General features: G+C 41.0%; 1 protein-coding gene across 2 annotated transcripts in view; it reads right to left on the bottom strand.

Moving 5' to 3' along the window:
- cacnb1 (calcium channel, voltage-dependent, beta 1 subunit) overlaps positions 1-21,352 on the bottom strand; it is a 73,731-nt gene that overhangs the window by 11,527 nt on the left and 40,852 nt on the right. For both annotated transcript variants that reach the window (XM_079564439.1, XM_079564440.1), the window contains 7 exons: positions 17,069-17,188; positions 16,173-16,295; positions 15,817-15,953; positions 14,250-14,317; positions 9,254-9,282; positions 255-335; positions 22-80 (listed from right to left, as the gene is read on the bottom strand). In XM_079564439.1, the coding sequence (XP_079420565.1) occupies positions 22-80; positions 255-335; positions 9,254-9,282; positions 14,250-14,317; positions 15,817-15,953; positions 16,173-16,295; positions 17,069-17,188 (617 nt within the window). The remainder of the gene's footprint in view (positions 1-21; positions 81-254; positions 336-9,253; positions 9,283-14,249; positions 14,318-15,816; positions 15,954-16,172; positions 16,296-17,068; positions 17,189-21,352) is intronic.

Here is a 21,352-nt window from a genome sequence, read left to right as displayed (position 1 = left end):
GCACAGCCGCTCTGCTCTTACCTGCCCTCGAACTTGTGTTTAAGGAAGTCGAAGAGAGCTTTCTGCATCATGTCTGTCACCTACACACACAGTGAATACAGTCAATGGTTTTAATAAATCGCACTAAGAGTCTGAGTCTCAGTGGGGCTTCATATAGACGGTAACTGAGGAACAATTACTGTCTCTGTGTCTCTCCGTGTCTGGAAGGGTTTCCGCCACACTCCATCAAACCAAAACAATCACACGCTTCTTACCTCGTATCCTTTGAGCGAGGGCCCGACCAGGATGATGGGTCGCATTGAGGGAACCACATCGTACGGCGGGACATGCTCCATCTGGGACAAAGCACATCACACAGTCACGTTTTGCATCATCTACTTGCTGTAAAATCTCACATGGCTTTGGCTTTGAGGGTAAATCAAATACAGGGCTGTTTGAGACGCCATATTTGCCAAAACTACAGAGGGGTTGATGCAAACGAGCCAAAGTGCTGCAGTCACCGATGTACAATTTCAAACTTACACTGCCTGACCACAAAGCAATCGAACATTTTATTGGAGTGCCTTTAGCTTTGATTACAGAACGCATTCGTTGTGGCAAAGATCTTGTATTGATGATGGGAGAACGTGACCAAAGCACAAAGCCTTCTTCAGCACATCCCTAAGATTCTCAATGGGGTTAAAGGAACAGGCCACCGTTTTTCCATACTGAGATATGTTCTTACATTGATGCGTAACTGTCTGGTCTTTGTTCACGCCCTCAGTCACGCAAAACGACCAAAGACGCTGTTAGCATTTGGCCCCTCCCAGCATATTCCTGTGGCTCCAAAAGGGGGGAAGTTGGAAGCGAGCAAGCTCTTCCACAGGCACGCACAAAGACCACACAGGTACAACTCGTCTAAACTCAGGTAAGAATATATCTCCAATCAGTATGGAAAAAGGGTGGCCTGTTCCTTTAAGATCGGGACTCTGTGGTGGCCAATCCATGTGTGAAAATGATGCCTCCCAGAACCACTCTGTGCTGCCAGGTCCACTATGTAATTTTGCTGGATTTTTGTGGATTCTGTTTTTTTTTTTTTACACATTTTGGCAGAAAATTTGATCGTTCCAAAGAAGTCAATGAAACCCTTCTCATATGTTTTAGTGGAGTAACCATAGCGATGACCAGAACTTCCCATTTACTCTAATGGAAAAATGGTATAATTGATTCTGTGCAGAACTTCAAATCACAACAACGTCGCCCAAGAAGTGACTTCCTGTTTTTCGATCCTGCACGCCAAAATAAAAGCACCCTCTTATTCATTAAAATGTGTGTATTTAATCATATTCTTGTAATGTTACCTGCTGAAGTACTCAATGCGACGGGCTGTGTGCTTTTATTTTGGCGTGCTGGATTGAAACAGGAAGTTAATTACAATACAAAATACAAAAAGGTTCCCTAAAATATATAGTTATAGTCGCCACGAAAATCCCACAACAGTGGAAATCTAAACTTAGTGAACCGGACAAAATATGCCCGTGCCATCAGGGAAGAAGGAATCCATTGATAGAATAACTTAGGATGTTGAGGTCGTCACCTGATCTCATTCATTGGGCATAAAGTGTTGCTGCACCGAGTCCTGACCCAAGATCATTATAGTATTTAACATAATTTCTATCCAAAAAAACACTCATTAAAAACATTCCTAAACTTTACTGCGAAGAGACTCATATTTCAAATCGTATTCAGTTTCAGCGTCATCTTTTACCATTCCACACAAAGTGCTTGCAGTGATCATTTTCCAAGCAGACTTCACCAAAAGAGTAACACTTTGTTTTCACATGAGGCAAATGTTCAGCTTTGGTGTGGCCACTCGCCTCAGACAATTGCAACTGCCTATATAGAAACGTCTCTGACTGAAGTCTGTACAAAACGCCGTCCCTCCTCCGTCTCTGTTCTGTTTGAGCTCTCAGATTGATAGATGTTGTGCTTTCAGACGGCGCAGTCCATTTATTTTATTGACTGCTTATGAATGTTCAGGAGCCCGGATCAATTCTTATTCTCCCTCTCTCTCTTCCTCCTCCTCCTCCTCTTTTCTCTCTGAGTCCAGGCAGCTCGGTAATTAAAACAGAACTAATTAAAATGTGACTGCGGCTGTAACACTGTCACACTTCACCTTTCATCCGCGCTAATGTGGAGATTTATGTCCGGGAATTAAACCTAGAGCTATTTCTTAAGCCGTCGATGTGTAATAAACGCATCGAAAATGTATTTGTCTGTGGCTAAAACAACATGTTACTATGTCACACGAAAAATACACCAATGCCACGAGAAACCAAGCCTCCTCCTAGTGCTCCAAATCTTTAAACAACACGTGCAGCAGGTGTTAAGTTTGAGTTGAGATCTGATGAAATCCTATTTTAGTTCAGCGTGAAAATATAGAGTTGGTTTGGCCTGGTTTACTTTTTGTTTATTTGCATTTAAACCTGGTTTAGACCTGTCCTCTATAGATACAGATGGCATCTCGTCATAGAAGGGGGCATGAAGGGAAAAAAGAATTTATAGAGAAACACAATTTTCCAGTCTTTTTAGCCATTTTCTGGTGGAAAATGAATTTATTTATCACACAGAAGTAAAGTCAAGTGTAAATCGGGCCCATATGGATATTTTCACAGCAGATTGTACAGAAGAAGTGAAAAAACGGCAGTTGCAGCTAGCGCTAGCTAACTGTTAGCATTAGCCCGATGCTAACATGTAGCATCAGGTTAGCATTCTCCATTATTTATGAATTTATGGGCTGTTGAACCGCTTTGCTCCTCCCCATGTCTATGTATCTTTATTTAGTAGAAAACTATATTGATAGTTCAGAAATTTTAAGAAAAATCAAAACTTTCGCTAATTATTCAAAAACTACTTTAACAAATGCTGAATTGTTGATATAGTTTCTACTAAATAAAGATAAAAAGACACGGAGAGGAGCAAAGTGGTTCAACATCCCATAAATACATAAAAGAAACAGAGAATGCTAACATGATGCTACATGTTAGCCTTGTGCTAATGCTAACGCTAGATAGCGCTTGCTATAGGTGCAGTTTTTTCCATTCTACAGAATAATCTGCTATGAGGAAAAAATCGATATGAGCCCGATTTTGACTTTTGTTCATGTTCCACCAGAAAATGGCTAAAAATAAAAATAAAACTGTGTTTCCTAAAAGATTCTGTATTCCTCCTTGGCAAAGCCACGCGCCTTCTATGATGAGACTATTTGACATTTGTAAAAAATGTATTTTCTATGTTATATTATAAAACGTGTCAGGTTTTGCCCCCATGCACTAAGTATTCTAAACTTTATCTCCACTATATTAAGATTGTGGAACATTGACAGCATTTAAAGCCACACTAAACACCCACAACAATTATCATTCAGTATGAAAAGGTAAAATGTTAAAAATCCATATAGTCCTGGAAATTCAATGTTTATATCACGCTACAGTAAAAGCATCACATTTTCCCTCAGGCTTTTTCAATGTAAATCCAATCGTGTAGCTGACAGTGTGACTTATACACGGCGCCCACACAACCCAATGCAATCACTGTGGGAGGACATACACATTCATATTGAATCATGAAATAATGCACACATACAGCACTCGCAGCTGTTGCCTTTAAATCCAATTGAGGAAAAGCCCATTCACGCTGGCGACAGGAAAAATGTTCTATACACAGGCTGACTGAAAGAGAAAAGTCACCACCTGGGGCTGCTGCAGTTGGTCAGGTCTCGGTTCAGCAACACTACGTGCCTACAGAATGAGATCAGCTGACGACATGAGGTTATTCTATCAGTGGATTTCGTCTTCCCTCATGGCACAGGCAAATTCCAAGATGACAATGCAAGGGTTCATTGTGAAAGAGTGGTTCAGGGAGACATCATTTTCACACATGGATTGGCCACCACAGAGTCTTTTGGATGTGCTGGAGAGGGCTTTGCACAGTGGTCACACTCTCTGTTACAGCCCCAATTAACCACCTTCTGCAGCCACACCTATAAAGGCCACACTTGGAATCATTCTGGGCTGCTGGTCTTTGTGGCCAGTACGCTATCTTATCTGTGTTCCTTTGTGTCGTTAAAGGAACAGAACACCGTTTTTACAAACTGAGATATGGTCTTTCCTGAGCTTAGACGAGTTGATACGTACCTGTCTGGTCTTTGTGCGTGCCCTTAGTCAGACCAAAGATGTTGTTAGCATGTGACCTCTCCCAGCATATTCCTATAGCTTCAAACGGGGGTGAAGTTGGAAGCTGCCACGCTCTTCCACGGGCACAACAACCAGACAGGTACGTATCAACTCGTCTAAGCTCAGGTAAGAACGCATCTCAGTATGGAAAAACGGTGACCTGTTCCTTTATAGCAGGGGTAGGCAACGTCAGGCCCAGGGGCCAAATCCGGCCCTCAAGCACAGAACCTCTGGCTCCCAACATTATTATGTAAATGTCAGAGGTCAAATACCTGTTAAACTACTCTACAAAATGCGAGAAATAGCGTCAGTATTTTAAAAATGTCCTGGCAGAACATCCCACTTGGTCTTATATAATGTAAAACCGTGATTCTCAACTGGTGGGCTGGGACTCAAAAGTGGGTCGCAAGTATATAGGAAACTTTTATTCAATATTTTCCATCTGAAACTGCACGGAAACACTACCAGAGTCTGTTAAAATGTATGTTATTGGGTTGTTTTCATCATCGTGTGTGGAAAATACAATATTTTATACGATATATGACAAATTACAGTTTTATTCCGGTCGCACCTTGTCATTAAGGTAATGTTGGCTCTCGAAGCCAGACCACCTGAGAACCCCTGATGTAAAACATTAGCATTTGCAGAAAAAAGGCTACAATGGGGAGGTTTGGCCCTTTGGCGATGATGAAAATCTGCCCTCCACGACGCACACTTGCCTCCCCCTGCTTTAAAGGCTTTGTGTTTTTAGTTAATTTAAACTGTGTCTCATTTTGTCACTTGTCTTTGTTTTTACTGTGACTTGTTTTGGAGACACCCATTCGTTTTGTGAAGCTATTGTGTAGTTTTAGTAACTTTGCTTTGGTTAACCTTCTGTACATATTGTAAACAGCCTTAGTTTGTTTATATTTGTTGTTCCTTTGTTAACTTTTCCTTTTACACTCCTTTTTGAAATCATAACTTTTCCATCTTGGGTTTTGCTACATCCCTCCACACTAGCTGAGCCGGATTGTAACACTCTCCCATCATCGATGCAAGATCTTAGTAAAAAAGTAAAACAACACGGGATCCTTTTGACATTGGAGAAGCTTGATCAAAGCTGAAGGAGCTACAACGAAATATTAGAGCGAGTGACCTTTTTGTGCCAACTTTTCTGTTGGTCAGGAACAATATAAGTTTGTACTTTTTCAATACGTCATGAACATTGGGGTATTTAGAAAGTAAACAAGTTCAAATCTACCAATTAAAGAGCCCCATAGTTTGAGTAACCAATGAAGTACTATAATTCATGCTAGTGTAGCTAAGCTTAGTTTAAGCTCAGTGTATTTTTTGAAAGCTTTACAGTATTGCAGGTATGACAGATAAATGCTCGGGCTTCTGGGGACCTATGCTGTGACTCTAGTCCGCCTGAACCTAGAAGCGTCTCTGGGAAGTCCATTCATAGCGCGCCGCCTCTTCTGTTCCTTTGAGCAGGTTCTCATAAGTGGGAGAGCGCGTTGGAGTGGCTGCTTGACTCCATTACGTTACATAAAGCCGTCCTCTCATTTGTATTCGTGGGGTATAAAAATACATATTGCAAAAGATGCTAAAAGGCTTTTGTCTGTGAAAGGGCAGGATGTGACCGAAGTGTTGAATTGCAAACTCCAAAGTAATGGATGATTGCATATACACAGACAAAAGTTCAGTGACACAAGGAAGTTTGTAAAGGGGAGTGACTCAAGATTGCCACAGTGATTCCTTAACATTTTCAAGTCGAGAGAGAGCTGTGTCTGAATGTCCATTAGAGATAAATATAAAGCGAGGGTAATGTGCATTTTGCAAGTATTTGGTAATAACACAGTTGTATCACTTACACTTTGTTGGTTAGAATATGCAATACTTTACTTTTACTTTACTCTATTTGTTTATTTGAAGAGGCCAGTGCACATTAATGAACACTCAGTACAGTAACTTTGTGTAAATGTGCCAGATTTAGCCATGGGCTGCTTTCCATCCGTAGTCCTCGCAGATTTAAAGGTATATATTTCAGGATTTTTGACATAGGGCCTCATTTCCTAGTTATCCGGAGATATTTTTTTTGTAATTCATGCAGTTCTTATGTTTGAAGGGTTTCGTGGCGCTAGGCTAGTGCATTTCTACGATATCAGCTAGCCTGCATTAAAAACAGTCTGACCCACTCTAGATTTTTACAGCCGTTTTAATATGTTTAATACTCATCAAAAGCAGCTAAAACAAATAATCAGGAAGTTTCGCTTCCTGTTTATTCAAGCAAACTCCTCTCACCCCTCTTCCACTAGCTTGCCCTATACTGTATGTAGGAGCTCTGCGGCAAAAGGAGGAGTCATTTGGAAGCTGTGATGCTAAAAACAGCCACTGGGGACGATCCAAAGATCACTCAAAGATGTGCTAGTGGCCAGAAACATTTCTCCAAGTATGTTTTGATGAGAGAACAATATTGTAACATGGTCAAAAGCTCTAAGGTTCGATTAATACCTCATTATAACATGGATTTTAAATGGCTTGGATTATTGGATTTTTGCCTGAAGGGGAAGCTTCTATCAATCGTTTCAAAGCTCGAACTAAACGTCAGCAGCTAGTGTTAGCATTAGCAACGTGTCATATATTTCTTTTCTACGCGAAAGAAGGTGGGTCTGGACATACACGGTAAACAAGTTGCTGATTGGCGGCTGAGACCCAACCAATCGTCACAGAGAAATGATAAGGTCACGTCACTCGCTGCACCACTGTAGTAGTTCAATTAACAACCAAAACTAATCATGGATGAAGTCGTCAAGGATTTTGCCTCCGCCTGAGTCTATATTCAGTTCATATTTTGTGAATTGGACTACGGCTGTCATCACGTCCGCTAATTGCTTATTGGTTTATTTCACTTCAATCTGTGCACGTTAGGCTCGCCCGTTCAAACTGCTCCAATTGCTCCGTGACCAGACTAATTCCCTGCGTGGAATGGACAGGGAAGAGTATGGCAGAGCCAGGCAATTGTGGTCTATATTGACCCGTCTAGTGACCATCGGTGCTCACTTTTCTCACTGCTTTTTAAGATGCATTGAGGGGAAATTTGAGAGCACTTCTTTCTCTCACTACAAAAACTACAAAATCACGACAAAAGAGGTGTGATACATAGTGCACTGTATAGAAAATAGTGTGGCCTTTGGGTCACAGCTCAGGGCTAAACAAACTTCAAGGAAAGCAGCAACAAAAATGTGTCCAAATGTGTAAATTCTGCATGCACTGATAAACAGTAATGCATCAGATATCAAGATACAATACATCTATAAATCTGCATCGTGATCAAAAGGCGTCACTTTTAACAACGCGATCACAGACAGCTGCTGCATCCACTCATGGCATGTTACAATGATGTCTTGGTGCGCAGTTCGAATGATGCTGACAACATGATCTGTGGATTGTGTCACAAATCAAAGCCTGTGTCTCCGATGCAAATGAAAGGCTGTCGCGACGCGTTACTGCGGGACACGCTCTGACTAACACGACGGTCTGTCACACGTCCACACCTGCGTCGGCACCGGGGACGCCGCTCGCCACGCGGAGGTTTACAAATCAGAGGGTTCGGTTCAATCACACGCTTCACAGAAGGTATAAGAAATGTGTATTATGGAGTTAGAAGTCGTTTTCACAAATGACCGAGAAACTGTTTCTTTCTACACAGCTGGTTGGCGCCTGTGGTTCCTCTCACATTGTTACAGTAACTCTCCTTTTCCCATTTCTTTTTTATTGCTGCCAACAAAGAAAAATAAAAGTGAGCAGTGTCTCAGTATGAGCAGCTAATGCCTTGTCATTCTGCAAGCAAAATGTGTTGTTTTAAAGTGGACACATCATGTATACGGGGTTTAAAAATAGACTTAAAGGACAGGCCAACGTTTTCCATACTGCAATATGTTCTTACCTGAGCTTAGACGAGTTGATGTGCACCTGTCTGGTCTTTGTGTGTGCCCTCAGTCCCGCACAACGACCAAAGATGTTGTTAGCATTTGGCTTCTCCCTGTATAATCCTATGGCTCCAAACGGGGGTGAAGTTGGAAGCTACCACGCTCTTCCACGGGCACAAAGACCAGACAGGTACGTATAGCAACTCGTCTAAGCTCAGGTAAGAACATATCACAGTATGGAAGTGTGCCCTCAGTCCCACAAAAAGACCAAAGATGTTGTTAGAGTTTGGCCTCTCCCAGTATATTCCTATAGCTCCACATAGGGTGAAGTTAAAAGCGACCAAGCTCTTCCTTTAAAGACATTATTTTGGGTGTTGACTGTAAACGCTGGGAGGAAGGCACATGTCGAAACGTGTTATCCAAATAAACAGCTATGTGAGTATCTCTGTCTGAATTGTCATTTATGAAACATTGATGGGGGGGTTAAGCACTCAAAAGATTTCAAGACTCGCAACTCTCCTCCCGATAAACACACTTTTAGAACGGCTCAGAACCGATGTTATGTTGGATTATGGTCGTTAAAAATGTGGAGGACAGTTTTGGGTTTTAATCCAGGAAGTGCAGAACGAAGCGCTGACACTGTAGAAGAAGAAACAGCTAAATTACAGTCAACTGCTTTGTCAGAGGATATGTCCACTTTAAAACAACATACTTTAGACCCCACTAGTAACTAATGATGTGTTCAGTTTTAACCACAGGTCACCAGACAAAGATTATGTTTATAATTAGTCCTCTTCCAAATGCTTTATTGACCACCGCAGCAAAAAAGCATTTAATTGCTCTTGTATCTTGCAATAAACAGCCTGGATTGTTTCGCGGTGTGGTTTTAAATATCACATCAACATTTATGGAAAGGGAATGTGCTAAACCCAATGTATAGTGGATACATTTACTGCAGCCAGACAAAGAAGTCAATTTAAAGTCAATCTCTAGCCAAATACGTCTCCAAACCAAAGCTTCCACAGCTATTCTTGCCTTTCTCAGCTTTTATAAACCAGAATGTTTTCAGAGAGACAGGAAATAAGTCGTTAATAACATGTTATTTGTTAGTAAGGGATGCACACTCACCGACTTCTGCTTCTGTTTAGCCGGGCCACCTACATCATTGTCATTCCACACAAAACGCAGCCAAAACGCAGCCCAAAATTAAAAAAAAAGGAGAAAAAAAGACACAAAACACAAGAGGACACTTGAGTTAGTGACAGTTTTCGGATTAGAGACGAGGAGTGGATCGTGAGAAGAGTCGCCCATTGATTCGAAAAGACAGCCTCCGACGCTTACACAGGCCAGGATAGATGGAGACAGATCGCAGCACAAGCAGCAATTTCAGAGTCGGGTTAGTTCAACGCCTCCTGAAGTCTTGAATAGTACCAGAACACATTCAAAAGTTTAGGACCAACAGTGGAGGTTAGATGAGGAGAGAAAAGGGGGTTACAAGAGGTTAGTCACAGAAACCAGTCGTGTCAAACTCATTTCAGCTTTTGGGCTGAACACGGGAGAGATTCCAGGGTGACGATGGGTCTCTGCATTCAAGTACATCTACGTATGATACCGTACTTTTTACTGCTACTCTAATAGGGCAGCAAGAAACAACAAAATCTATCCATCTGACTGATACTTACACATTTTTTGTGTCTACAGCAAAAGAGGGGACACTTCTAACTGACTGTCTAAACTTATGTTAAAGAGATTGACTAAAGTTATTAACATTAAAGGAATAGGCCAACGTTTTTCCGTACTGAGATATGTGCTTTCCTGAGCTTATAAGACGAGTTGATGTGTACCTGTCTTGTCTTTGTGTGTGCGCTCAGTCACGCAAACAGACCAAAGATATTGTTAGCCTTTAGCCTCTCCTCTATGGGGCCAAACGGGGGTGAACTTAGAAGCGACCAAGCTCTTCCATGTTTTTACTATTTAAACACCGTGCTATTTAAATACGGTCACATGAGTAATTACCGGTTGTTGTGGACTTTCGAAGAGCGCGGGTCCAGCATGCTTCTCTAACAATCAACGGTGCTGCAGTAGAGAGGGAGACCAGCACTAAGATCCTGGGTGTGCACATCACAGAGAACCTCTCCTGGACCATGCACACTACATCACTGGTCAAGAAAACAAATCAGCGTCTGTGCTTTCTCCACAAGTTGAGAGGAGCCAAAGACCCAGCCTTCGTCACGTCCAACTTCCAATGTCCTGCCGAAGGAGCCTCCAGCACATGGTGAGTAACGCGGAGAAGATCTGCGGAGCCCCTCTCCCCTCTATTAAGGAGATGTACTCCACCTGTCTCACCCGCAAAGCCATCAAAATCGCCAGGGACCCTTCGCACCCATCACACAGTCTCTTCAAGGTTGTGCTTTCAGAGATTAGACTGGGGAATCTACAGGTCAGTTCCAGTCGGCTGAGGAACAGTTTCGTACACAGGGCCATCGGGAAGCTGAACTCCCTGCCCTCCCTCACACCCCTCTTCCCCCTCTCCACAATAAAGGATGAAAGAAACATATATTCAAACCAAATAAAAAATCTTGAATCTTGAATCTTACACGATCCAAGCATAGTTACACAAAATTAAACATGTCGATTTCCTAAACCTTAGGATAACTTCGATGTCCGTGCAGTAAAGTGAAGATATTACTGCACGGACGTCGAAGTGCTCCTAAGGTGTTATTATGCCTTACAAAATAGTTCCCCTTCATTTTGTGTGACTATACTTGGATCGTGTAACTACTCACGTAACCGTATTTAAATAGGGGAAATGCGGAAGAGCTTGGTCGCTTCTAACTTCACCCCCTTTGGAACCATAAAGGAGGAGAGGATAAATGCTAACAACATCTTTGGTCTTTTTGCGTGACTGAGGGCACACACAATGACCAGACAGGTACACATCAACTCGTCTAAGCTCAGGTAAGAACACATCTCAGTATGTAAAAACGGTGGCCTGTTCCTTTAAGTTTTAGTAATGATTAAGTTCCAGTTTATCATTGCTTCGATCCCAATTTTGTAAGTACATGCATATACTTTTCACAATTTCACACAAAAAAAACTAATTGGATACGATTTTGTTTTCGTTTTTATGACACATACTGCATTGTAGTTTTAAGTATCAATCCTCAACTAAGTAAAACATTTGGTAATCCTCTACTTTGAGTGACAAAAACTTTTTTGTTTTTCACGAGTACAGATTACAGTTATTCAGTATTTACGTAATATTTCACTTCACAACCTTTGTTCTTTGATTTGAGTAATAATTTGGTTCATTTCTACTTCAGTAAATGTGTTTTTAAGTACTGCTATTCCCTTTTTGAGTGCATTATATGTTGAATTCTCTGTATGCCGCTAAAGTCCTCTTGTATAAAACACTCACACTGAAACTGTTCATGTTTCAAGTTTTCACAGGAATCAGTTGAATCATTGAAATGTTGATTTGTTGATTGATTTAAGACCTACTCACACCCCAAATCTGCATCAGTGTTGTCTTTGGAGGCCAAACAGAGCCTCACAAATGGCTAAATCTGAATTTGACACATCTGGTTTGGACGGTTAAGTTTCAACGAGGATGCAGTTAGAGTTTGAACTGTCCCGGGACGCCACAGTGCATGCTACTGTCCAGTCAGCCTGCAGCGTTACCTTCTTGAAAAAGGGCAGGCGGTGCATGTTGGCCTGATGGGGGGACGTTACGCTCCCCGACATGCCTTTGGGGGAGCGCGGGTCGCCCTGCAACTCCGGGGGCTCCTCCGCATCCAAGTCCAAGGAGTCAATTTCAAAACTGGCGTCGGGGTGGACTGAGTGTGTGAGGGGACGGGACGAAAAAAGGAAAGAAAAAGACAGAAAAATGCATAGAAGGAATGAGGTACAAACAGATGGAAGGAGATGTAGTTTGAAATTGCTAAGACAGTGGTAAGATAAAAATAAATGAAACAATGAAAAGAAAGTCCAATCACCATGAGGAAAAGAGTCACCTTTCTGCAAAATACGCCACGCTATTAATGTAATCGTAGCAGCTGTTGAAAGAGTTAAAAGCAATAAAGAATATACTGGGGCTATTTTGAGAAAGCCTTTGATATTAGTCATGAGGCGATTATAACATGCTGTGATTGAGTTTGCAGAAAAGTAACTCCTTTTGGTGACAGAGATTGAAATGTGGAGATGAAACATAAGTAGTTGGGGAGATTTCGTCCTCTGGGGTTGGATAGGATGCTTCCAATTTACTTAGGAATGTAAACCTTTCATGATACCGTCAACACTGGGTTTAAAATGCACAGTTTTTCTAGTAGTGGCAGTTTCAATCCAGCTTAAGAAGAATTCATAGTTATAAACACTTTTTGCCTTAATTGGCTGTACTTTACTTTATAGCACAGTAATATCATGGTAATAGGATGGGAACAGTATGGTAATTAAAGGGGTAATGCATTTTCCAGCCTTGTTTTCTTATGTTTCCTGGTAATTGACAGGCTTTATGTTGGGTAGGAGTTAGGGCTAGGGTTGAAATGACTCATATTACGATGAAATGATGTTTGTGTTTAGAGATGCACCATCCAGCTTTTTGCTTCCGATACCGATACTGGGGCTTTGAGTATCTGCCGATATCCGATATTAAACCATACCAAGAGACTTTCTTAAAAGTGGCTTTCTCTGAGTGAAAAAGTGAATGGTCCATCAATAAAGTATTTTCTGGGCATGATGTTACAGATCAATTATCAATTATATCTATTAATAAACTAATGGAAAAACACTAAACACTGGATTTTTGACACTACGCTAGGGAGAGGCAGCTCAGTGTGTTCTGATCATTACAACTTAATAAAATAATAATAACAAATAAATATCTTAGATCAGTTATTCTTTAAAGCAGTACTAAGTACCTTGTTTACCTTAAGAAATCCCATAGTCCCTCTGGGGGTAATAATGGGATGATTGAGGGGTCTTTCGTCTCCCCCTGGTGTCTCTGGCCAGAAAACCACACTTACAGCTTTCCCTGCTCCGACCCGGAGGCGCAATACACACTAATGGAATCACAAAGAAGAAGCTAGCAGACTAGCAAGCAAAGCTAACTGTGAGCTAGCGCCACTTAAACAGTATTTACAGCCAAGTTTGAGTGAAAAAAAAATATCTCCGTTGTGTAATTGGATGTACAATATCCCTCTCTCCCTTTGTTTTTTTTCTGTCAGTGTAGTATTTACTGTCACAGACAATTAATGAGCAAAAAAACACAACATACTACGACACACGCAGTGGTGCTAATGGCCTCTAGGGGCATGAGTTGCTTAGTTCTGCTTTAACAGCATTTTACAAACTAAAATATAAACACTTGGCTGATTCTATTTTATCGGGCTTCTTTCGGCATTTGTATCATAGTTTCTGACACAGCCTTGATGAGTTGCCGCTAGCTTTAGCATGCTGTTGCTAGCCACATCAATCAAAAATACATCCGCAGAGGTCAAAACCAACTCAGCGATTGAATTTTCCAGGTTCTAGCTTCAAAATGACATACAGCATGCACATACTGACTTAGATTTAGTTGGTAAAAGTTGTGTTATAAATGAGAGCCAAAACAGGTATCGGTTCAGTATCGGATATTTGTAGCTGATAACCAATATCGTACTTTTCTCAGTATCGGCTCTGATATCCGATACCAGTATTGGATCGGTGCATCCCTATTTGTGTTGTGTTCCTATATAATTGCCACAGTTGCCATGTTTTTACTCTTTTAAGGATCAAGCTGTTCCCATCCTGTGACTTCGCTATGTGCTGTTAATTGAAACTGTATGAAAACAAATCTCATATTGAAACATTAACGAAGAGACAATATTATAGAGCAAAGATATGGAAGTTGCGATCCCTACAAGTCCATTTGAGCCTCCCGTTCTGCTGTCCCTGATAATAAGCATCGGTTTCCTCTCCTGTCCCTCTTCTCTCTCCTCTAGGACTGATCTGCTGTCACGCCTCGCTGAGCAACGCTGCAATTAAAACCTCCATCCGCCTGTCTCCTCTCCTCTGACTCTGAGCGCTGAGCTGTCTACCCGTCCGGGATGACCCCCATATGACCCCTGCGAGGCCCCTGACCCTTTACCTGTGCCGGGCGGAGTGGGTCGGCGTGTTCCCGTGGCAACGTCCAGACTCGAACTTCCCCCAGACTTACTGCCCAAAGAGAGAGAGGAAAATAAACACGTTTCAGTTTTTCTGGATTGAACTGGTCTGATAAAAGGTTATTTGTTATTTCTGAATGTAAAAAGGCAGAAGGAAAAACATATACAAAAGCGATACCAAAAACTGGCTGTTGTTGATACTAGTATGAGCAATTTAAACATATTTTCAGATTTAAACATGTACATAACGTTTACAAAAACAAGTATTGCAATCATGCTTGGATTTGCTTGGTTTTTAAAGTAAATAGTTCATTGTGCATTTTAACATATCCAGAATCATTCATGTTTCCAGATAAAAATTTTATGCATAAAAAATTGCTAAAATTACCTGTATTTTTAGTGATGAAGTAAGGGATGATGTATAGAACACTGGTCATTATCGGGAAAATAATAATAATAATAATAATGACCAGCACTCTATACATTATCCCACTTATTATACGGCCATTTGTCAACTGAACACACACAACATAAACTTCATACACTTTTATGAAGGCCGAAAGGTTTATTTTTAGTTTTACTCGCAGGGACGGGGACAGAGATAATGTCCTCGACTACGTACGTGCGGAGCGATGTGAAAGACCTGTATTACAAGCACGAACTCCGTTTCTATTGGCAGCGGTCATTATTTTTTTCAGAGGTCCTCTATCAGAAAATAATGACTGGTAGAACGTTGGAAAATCCCATTCAAATCAATGGAGCGTTCTACTTGTGTTGTGAAGAGCCGTATAATAAATCTAAATAATGGCGAGAGCCATGTTTACATTTATGGTTTTATTTTGTTCATATATTATACACAAACAAATATTCAAAGGGGATTTCGGATATCTTTTGAATTATCAAAAAAATCAGGCTAGGGATTGTATATTAAAAAATCCCTCAGATAAAACCTTTCAAATATTGTTAAATACAAGACTAAAAAGTTTGGAGTCTGTGGGAGGTAGTACACACTGCACATGTGAGTGTATGTAATGTTATTGTTATTTCCAGTTCAATAGCGACACTGACATTAAAACAAAGACACTAAGGGCTAAAACTAGCCTAAAATGTCCACCCACTCAATGTTTTCATCGGTTTGCCTAAAGTAGCAATTTTTCACTCTGATTTATTATGCAGTGCTACTTTTCATGAAACAGCGGATAATTCCAATTGAGCTAATATTGAACAGAACAAATTTAAGGGAATTTCAAGTCGACTGCAAAGCTTCAAACAGAATTCCAAATCAACAAACAGAGAAGCAGATATCGGATGTTCTGTTGTTTTATATAAAAGTGCTGCACCGCAACTCGCTGCGTCGCTTTGCATTTATCAGGTATCATTATGATGTGGGGGATTTGTGACTGAAGTCTCCAAAAACACTCAAACCTGCCCTGCTGCTTTGTTCCTGCAGTTACTTGTGCTATAGGTGAAAAATAACAACACTGCAACATTGCACCTTTCATGATTTGTACTTTCATCAGGCCAGAGCAATTGTTTTTTTGTTTTTTTTACCTGGAGCTGAGGCGGTTCTGTCTCATTCTCTGCTCCTGCAGGAGTCGAGTGTTTTCCAGTTTGACAGGGCTCGGGATGAAGCCGACCTCACACCCCTCCTTCACCAGACGCCCGATCCACCAGTCGTTGTTGTACTTCTGCAAAGGAACAGGTCAATGCAGGTGAGCTGGGAGGCACTTGTTTGAGAAAAATAATTTTAAATATCTACAAAATGACTCAAAAAGGTTTTAGGACTCTAACGATACTCAGACTTTTCCATCTATTGTTTCTCAATCCAGATATCAAACCTCTTTAAAATCTTATCTTAGTGACTCTGAAACACCATCATGTATACTAACTGCATTTAAAGTCCAAACCTCTTTAATGTGAAGGAAGTCTTTGGCTTCGAAGGATATGGCCATGCCCTGCACAGGGACGTCATCGCTGGGGCCGGGGTTGTAACCAACGTTTGTCCGCACTGCGAAAGCCACTGGTTTGGTCTGGAGAGGAGGAAAGTGACAGGTTGGAGATTGAAGACATGTGTTTGTTTGGACATTTGAATAATTGTGCTTAGGGTTGCAAAGGGGCGGATATATTTCTGGAAATTGTCTGGAAACTATCAATGGGAATTTTAGGCTTGGAGTTTTGGGGATCAAATCTTCATGTCAACACATAGATAACACAGGATAACACAACGTCCCTAAACCCACATTCTGCTTCATACTTTTCTAATGAGTGGTTGGACAAATGACAAAGCTTTATCATAATGATTTTGTTTGTCTGGTCAAATTCACCTGTCTCTGACACTAACCAATACTGTATGAGGAGTGGATCAAGCCTGTGTCTGACACAGCGCTGCATTAAACTGAACAGACCTAAATAATAGACTTTTTAAACAATATAATATTGCAATACTGCACACTTGATGAATAAAACATGGAATGAGTCTATTCCATCTCCCAAAATCCTTCTTTGTATCTGCCACATCCTAAAACACTGTCCTCTTCAAACACACAAATCAGAATTGTATGCTTCCGTTTATATCTGTCTGGTAAGAGGCCACATTCATGTTTATTCCCATCAATCTCAATAAGTTCCTACTATTCTGTTCTCTATCCTGGCACAGTCCGCCCTTGTTTCTGTGAGCTTCGTGTCTCCGCACATTGTCTCGTGACTAAAGATGAAAGTCGTACATGGACGTGTCTCGAATGTGTTCATAAACATGCTCTGTCCTGACCCCCCCCCCCAAAAAAAATCAAATAATAATATCAACCTTGGCCTTCTCGAGCGTAGCGAGCGCCTGCCGATCTGCTTCTTTCCTCAGCGCCTCGGGGTCCTCCTCCAGCGACACGTCTGAGTCCGAGGGCCGGCTGGTGTACGAGTCCGCAGAGCCCTGGGACGACACGGGGGGTTAGAAGCACCATAATGATGTCTGATTTAAAGCTAAGAAAAGTAGTAGTAAATAAAAGTAGTAAAATAAAGTATAAAGACAAAACCTTTTCTTTAATTGTGTTATATATATCCCACAAACTGTCTAATTGCCTTAATTGTAACTAAAAATACACTTCTTCAATGATTTACAGTGACCTGGTGAACTAACACCTGATTGTGCTCGTTCAGTCGCCCATAACAGACACAATGGGGGCCTGGTCTCTGTAAGACGACCCCGCTGTATGTAACGGGAGCCGGGGATGTATAACAGAGCATTTCCACCATGAAGCACAGACTGAGGTGTTTATGGGCTCCGTGTGTCAAGTGGCTACTAGAGGAAACGATATGAGAACTTTTTAGACAGAGTATAGGGCACATTAACGACATTTAGGATCCATTATATACATGTTGTTTTATTGACAATGACACAAGGTTTTGAGTATTTTTTCTTTTTTTTGTAAACATGTTTTTATTCCACGCAGCGTGAGCCCCACACTTAAGGTTGCCAGATGCGTTGGTCTTTCTGTCACGATAAATATATAACTGATATATTGAGGCAGCAGGAAACTATCGCGATAAATAATATTACTGAAAACCTTATAATGCCACAGAACGTACCTAGGAAAGCTTAAAAATGACACTAAAGCTTTGCTTGAAAAGTACTTAGACTACAATAAAACACAACTTACTTTGGGAAAAATAAAGTAAAAAGAGGAAATGCTAATAAATGTAATGAATGAAGATGAATATTGAGCCCAAATATGGATATATATTATATAAATCGGTACTTCCGGTTTAGTGGAGATAAATGCTAACGGCGGAGCAGCTACGCTATCCCCGAAAGCACCGACTAGTAAATAATACTTTTTTAGCAGTAGGTGCAGCATTTTTGGCTAATGAGTCTGAGAAATAAGTAGGTTTGGTAACTCTCCGTTGAGTTTCAGAAATATTGATGGTTGTATTAAAGAGTTTTTAATGTTTTCTTTTCTCACATATTAGCCGGTATGCTAGGACCCGGAAGTGGAAGTCGTGACGTCACACAATAAAAGCATAGATACAGACGGCGTCTCTGGAATCTCCCATATATGGTCATGTTTGAAAACAGTTATGGGGGAAAACAATTTAGAGAAAAATCTAAACTTTAAACTCAAAACAAATGCTGAATCATGAACATAGTTTTCTACTAAATAAAGATAAAAACACATGGAGAGTTTGCAAAGTGGTTCAACAGCCCATAAATACATAAATAACAGAGAATGTTAGCATCGGGCTAATGCTAACGGTTAGCTAGCGCTAGCCACAATTGCCGTTTTTTCACTTCTACTGAACAATCTGCTGTGAGAAAATATCCATACGGGCCCGATTTACACTTGACTTTATTTATATGTGATAAATAAGTTCATATTCCACCAGAAAATGGCAAAAAAGAGTGAGAAAATGTGTCTCTTAAGATTCTGTTTTCCCCCTCGACGAAGCCACTTCTATGACGCGATGCCGTCTGTATCTATTGCGGCATCTTTCGATACGGATATTGTGGAAATTGCAAAAAACAATCTTTGGAGTATATATAGAGCAGCCCTAATGACAATCACTTTGCCACATTTTATTTTGAGATGTTCCTCTTTGCAGGTATGACAGGCGGCTGTTGTGGGAGGTGCTGACAGGAGCGCGGACAGCTGAGTTTCCCAGGTCCCGCAGAAGTGAGTCACTAGGTGTGGGCTTCTAAAATAGAGCCGAGACCGCACTTGTTCTGTGACGAGCAGCATATGCAAACGATGCTAACAACTCGCTGTGATAGAATGTGAAAAAAACGCCAGACGAGCCAACACCTGGGATTTCGAACAAGACTTTGCTGCTAATTAAAAAAAGGGTCCACTGAGAGAGAGAGAGACGAAAATACAGAATTGGGTGGAAAAAAGCATAACTAGAACTGCAGTGGAAAAAGTCCTGAAATAAGTTTGAAATGGCGGCACGACTGTGAGAGAACTCTTTACAAAATGGGGATTAGACGGAGAGAGGCGTGAATAATGTTGGAATATGGCTAAAATTGTTTTTTAAGCCATATTCCAACATTATTCACGCCTCTAACTTTTAATTATCAGGCATGCTGTGTAGAGGAGGCAATGTGAGCACTGAAGCTGTGTAGACTCTTGAAAACACTGAGAAGCTCCAGCCATGGAAGCTCCATATTCAGACTGAATATGGAAACAACATTATAAGGGGGTCAAAAACTCAAAAGGCATATTATAAAGGACAAAATAATATAATCTGAGCAATAATATTATTTTACTAAAATACCCACAGGCAAACTAACCAGGGTAAAAAACAAAACCAACTCACATAATATCTGAGATTGTGTGAAAATGTTAAGAGAGTTTGACAGAATAACTCACTAAAGAGAAGTGAGAAAACCAGTCTACACAATCGTAAAGTAATTTCCCTAATCTGATGAAAGTTTTTGGAAAGTATATGTGATGTAAAACTGTAGTGGATCCAAAAGTGGGTTGCGGAACAATTATCAGTGTCCATAACGATATAAAAAATTACAACGACAACAATTATTGCGATAACGATATGCGATACAATATGGCCCACCCCATTATCAAGTTGTTTCGATCATTTTCATCTTTAAAAGCTTATGCGTATTCAGTTATAATTTGTAAGTAAATTACAGTATTTTGCATTATAACAAATCGTGAGTCGCGGCTTGTCATACTAGGGCAGGGGGTAGGCAACATCAGGCCCGGGGGCCAAAACCGGCCCTCCATCATAGAACCTCTGACCCTCGAGATGGTTTTGAAAAACATGATTACACAAATCAGAGATCAAATGCCTGTTAAAGTGCTCTAGAAACGTGAAGAACTTGGTCAATTTCTTTTACAGTTCTTAGCAGAACACCTGTCTAGGCCATATATGATGCACAACAATGGCATTTGTAGAAAGTGGGGCTTTACTTCGACCTACGATTGGAGGGTCCGGCCCTTGGTCTTTTGTCGATGAAGAAAATCGTTCCTCCACCAACAACTTGCCTACCCGTGTACTAGGGTGATGGTGGGTCCCAAAGCCTTACCAGACAGTTGAGAACCACTGATGTAAAAAGTATGAAATAAACCATGAAATACAGTATTAGTTAAGGTAAAGAGCTTTTATCGTAATTATGAATTATACAGCAAAACTGGCATCACCTCTTGTGCAGCGGCTGTTTTCATATAGCTTTCCTGCAAACATGCTCATCACCCTAAATGCAACTATTCACAGGAAGGACATGGACCTTCATTTTGTGCTAATAGCTCTCATTTGGCCTGGCTGAGCTCCTCCTCTGCCCGCTGTAGTCTGGCCCACAGTGATGACAGGCTGCACAGCGGGCTCAGGGAGTAAACCAAAAATCAATGTCACAAACAACCACCATTTTTCATTCTTTTCACTGCTCGGCGATTTGGCAGCAGTTTTTGTGCACGTAGTTAAAATGTTGCGCGGCGTCGCATAACTCACAACAGTCCAACTGAGCTTTTCAAAAAGATTTCACATTTTTTGTCAGCATTGTTTGTCAGTACTATACCCCTAACTGTCCTAGTCATTATTGCAAACTTAGGATACTTTGGCACCATAAGACTTCTGAATTACTTTTTGTTATTCCTGCTTGTGGAGGTTGAATGATCAGCTCTTTGAACACTCAAGTTGACTGTTCAAATGTCTCCAGGCCTGTTTTAATGATCATTATCTTCCTTTAGACATGCAGATGGACTCTCGTCTTGTAGCAGGCGTGTTTATAACCTATTACAAATCCTCCCGTGTGGCCTTTATAGTTCCTCCCACTCTCTTTATCCCCGTCATTCGTCGTAGCAGTCTGACAAACACCCGTCCATTGTTGACTCTGACTCGGCCACCTGTCGCAGCGAGCCTCCACAAACAGCACGTGGTGGCAACTCCCTGTTGTCACGGCAACGGCTGCAACTACTTCCTGTTTGATTTTTCTTACCCAGCGTCTCCCTCAACACTTCTTAGTCTAGATTTCTAAGACTACTGTGGACTACAATTAAAAACGTTTTTTTAAATGCCGTAAAATAGCACTGAGCAATGTTTGTATTTCCAAGTCAGTTCAGTATCATGAGAATTTGAAAAGAAG

Source organism: Gobius niger (assembly GCF_951799975.1).
Source record: "Gobius niger genome assembly, chromosome: 10".
In the NCBI taxonomy this organism is placed as follows: domain Eukaryota; kingdom Metazoa; phylum Chordata; class Actinopteri; order Gobiiformes; family Gobiidae; genus Gobius; species Gobius niger.
This window is presented reverse-complemented; position numbering and strand designations above follow the sequence as displayed.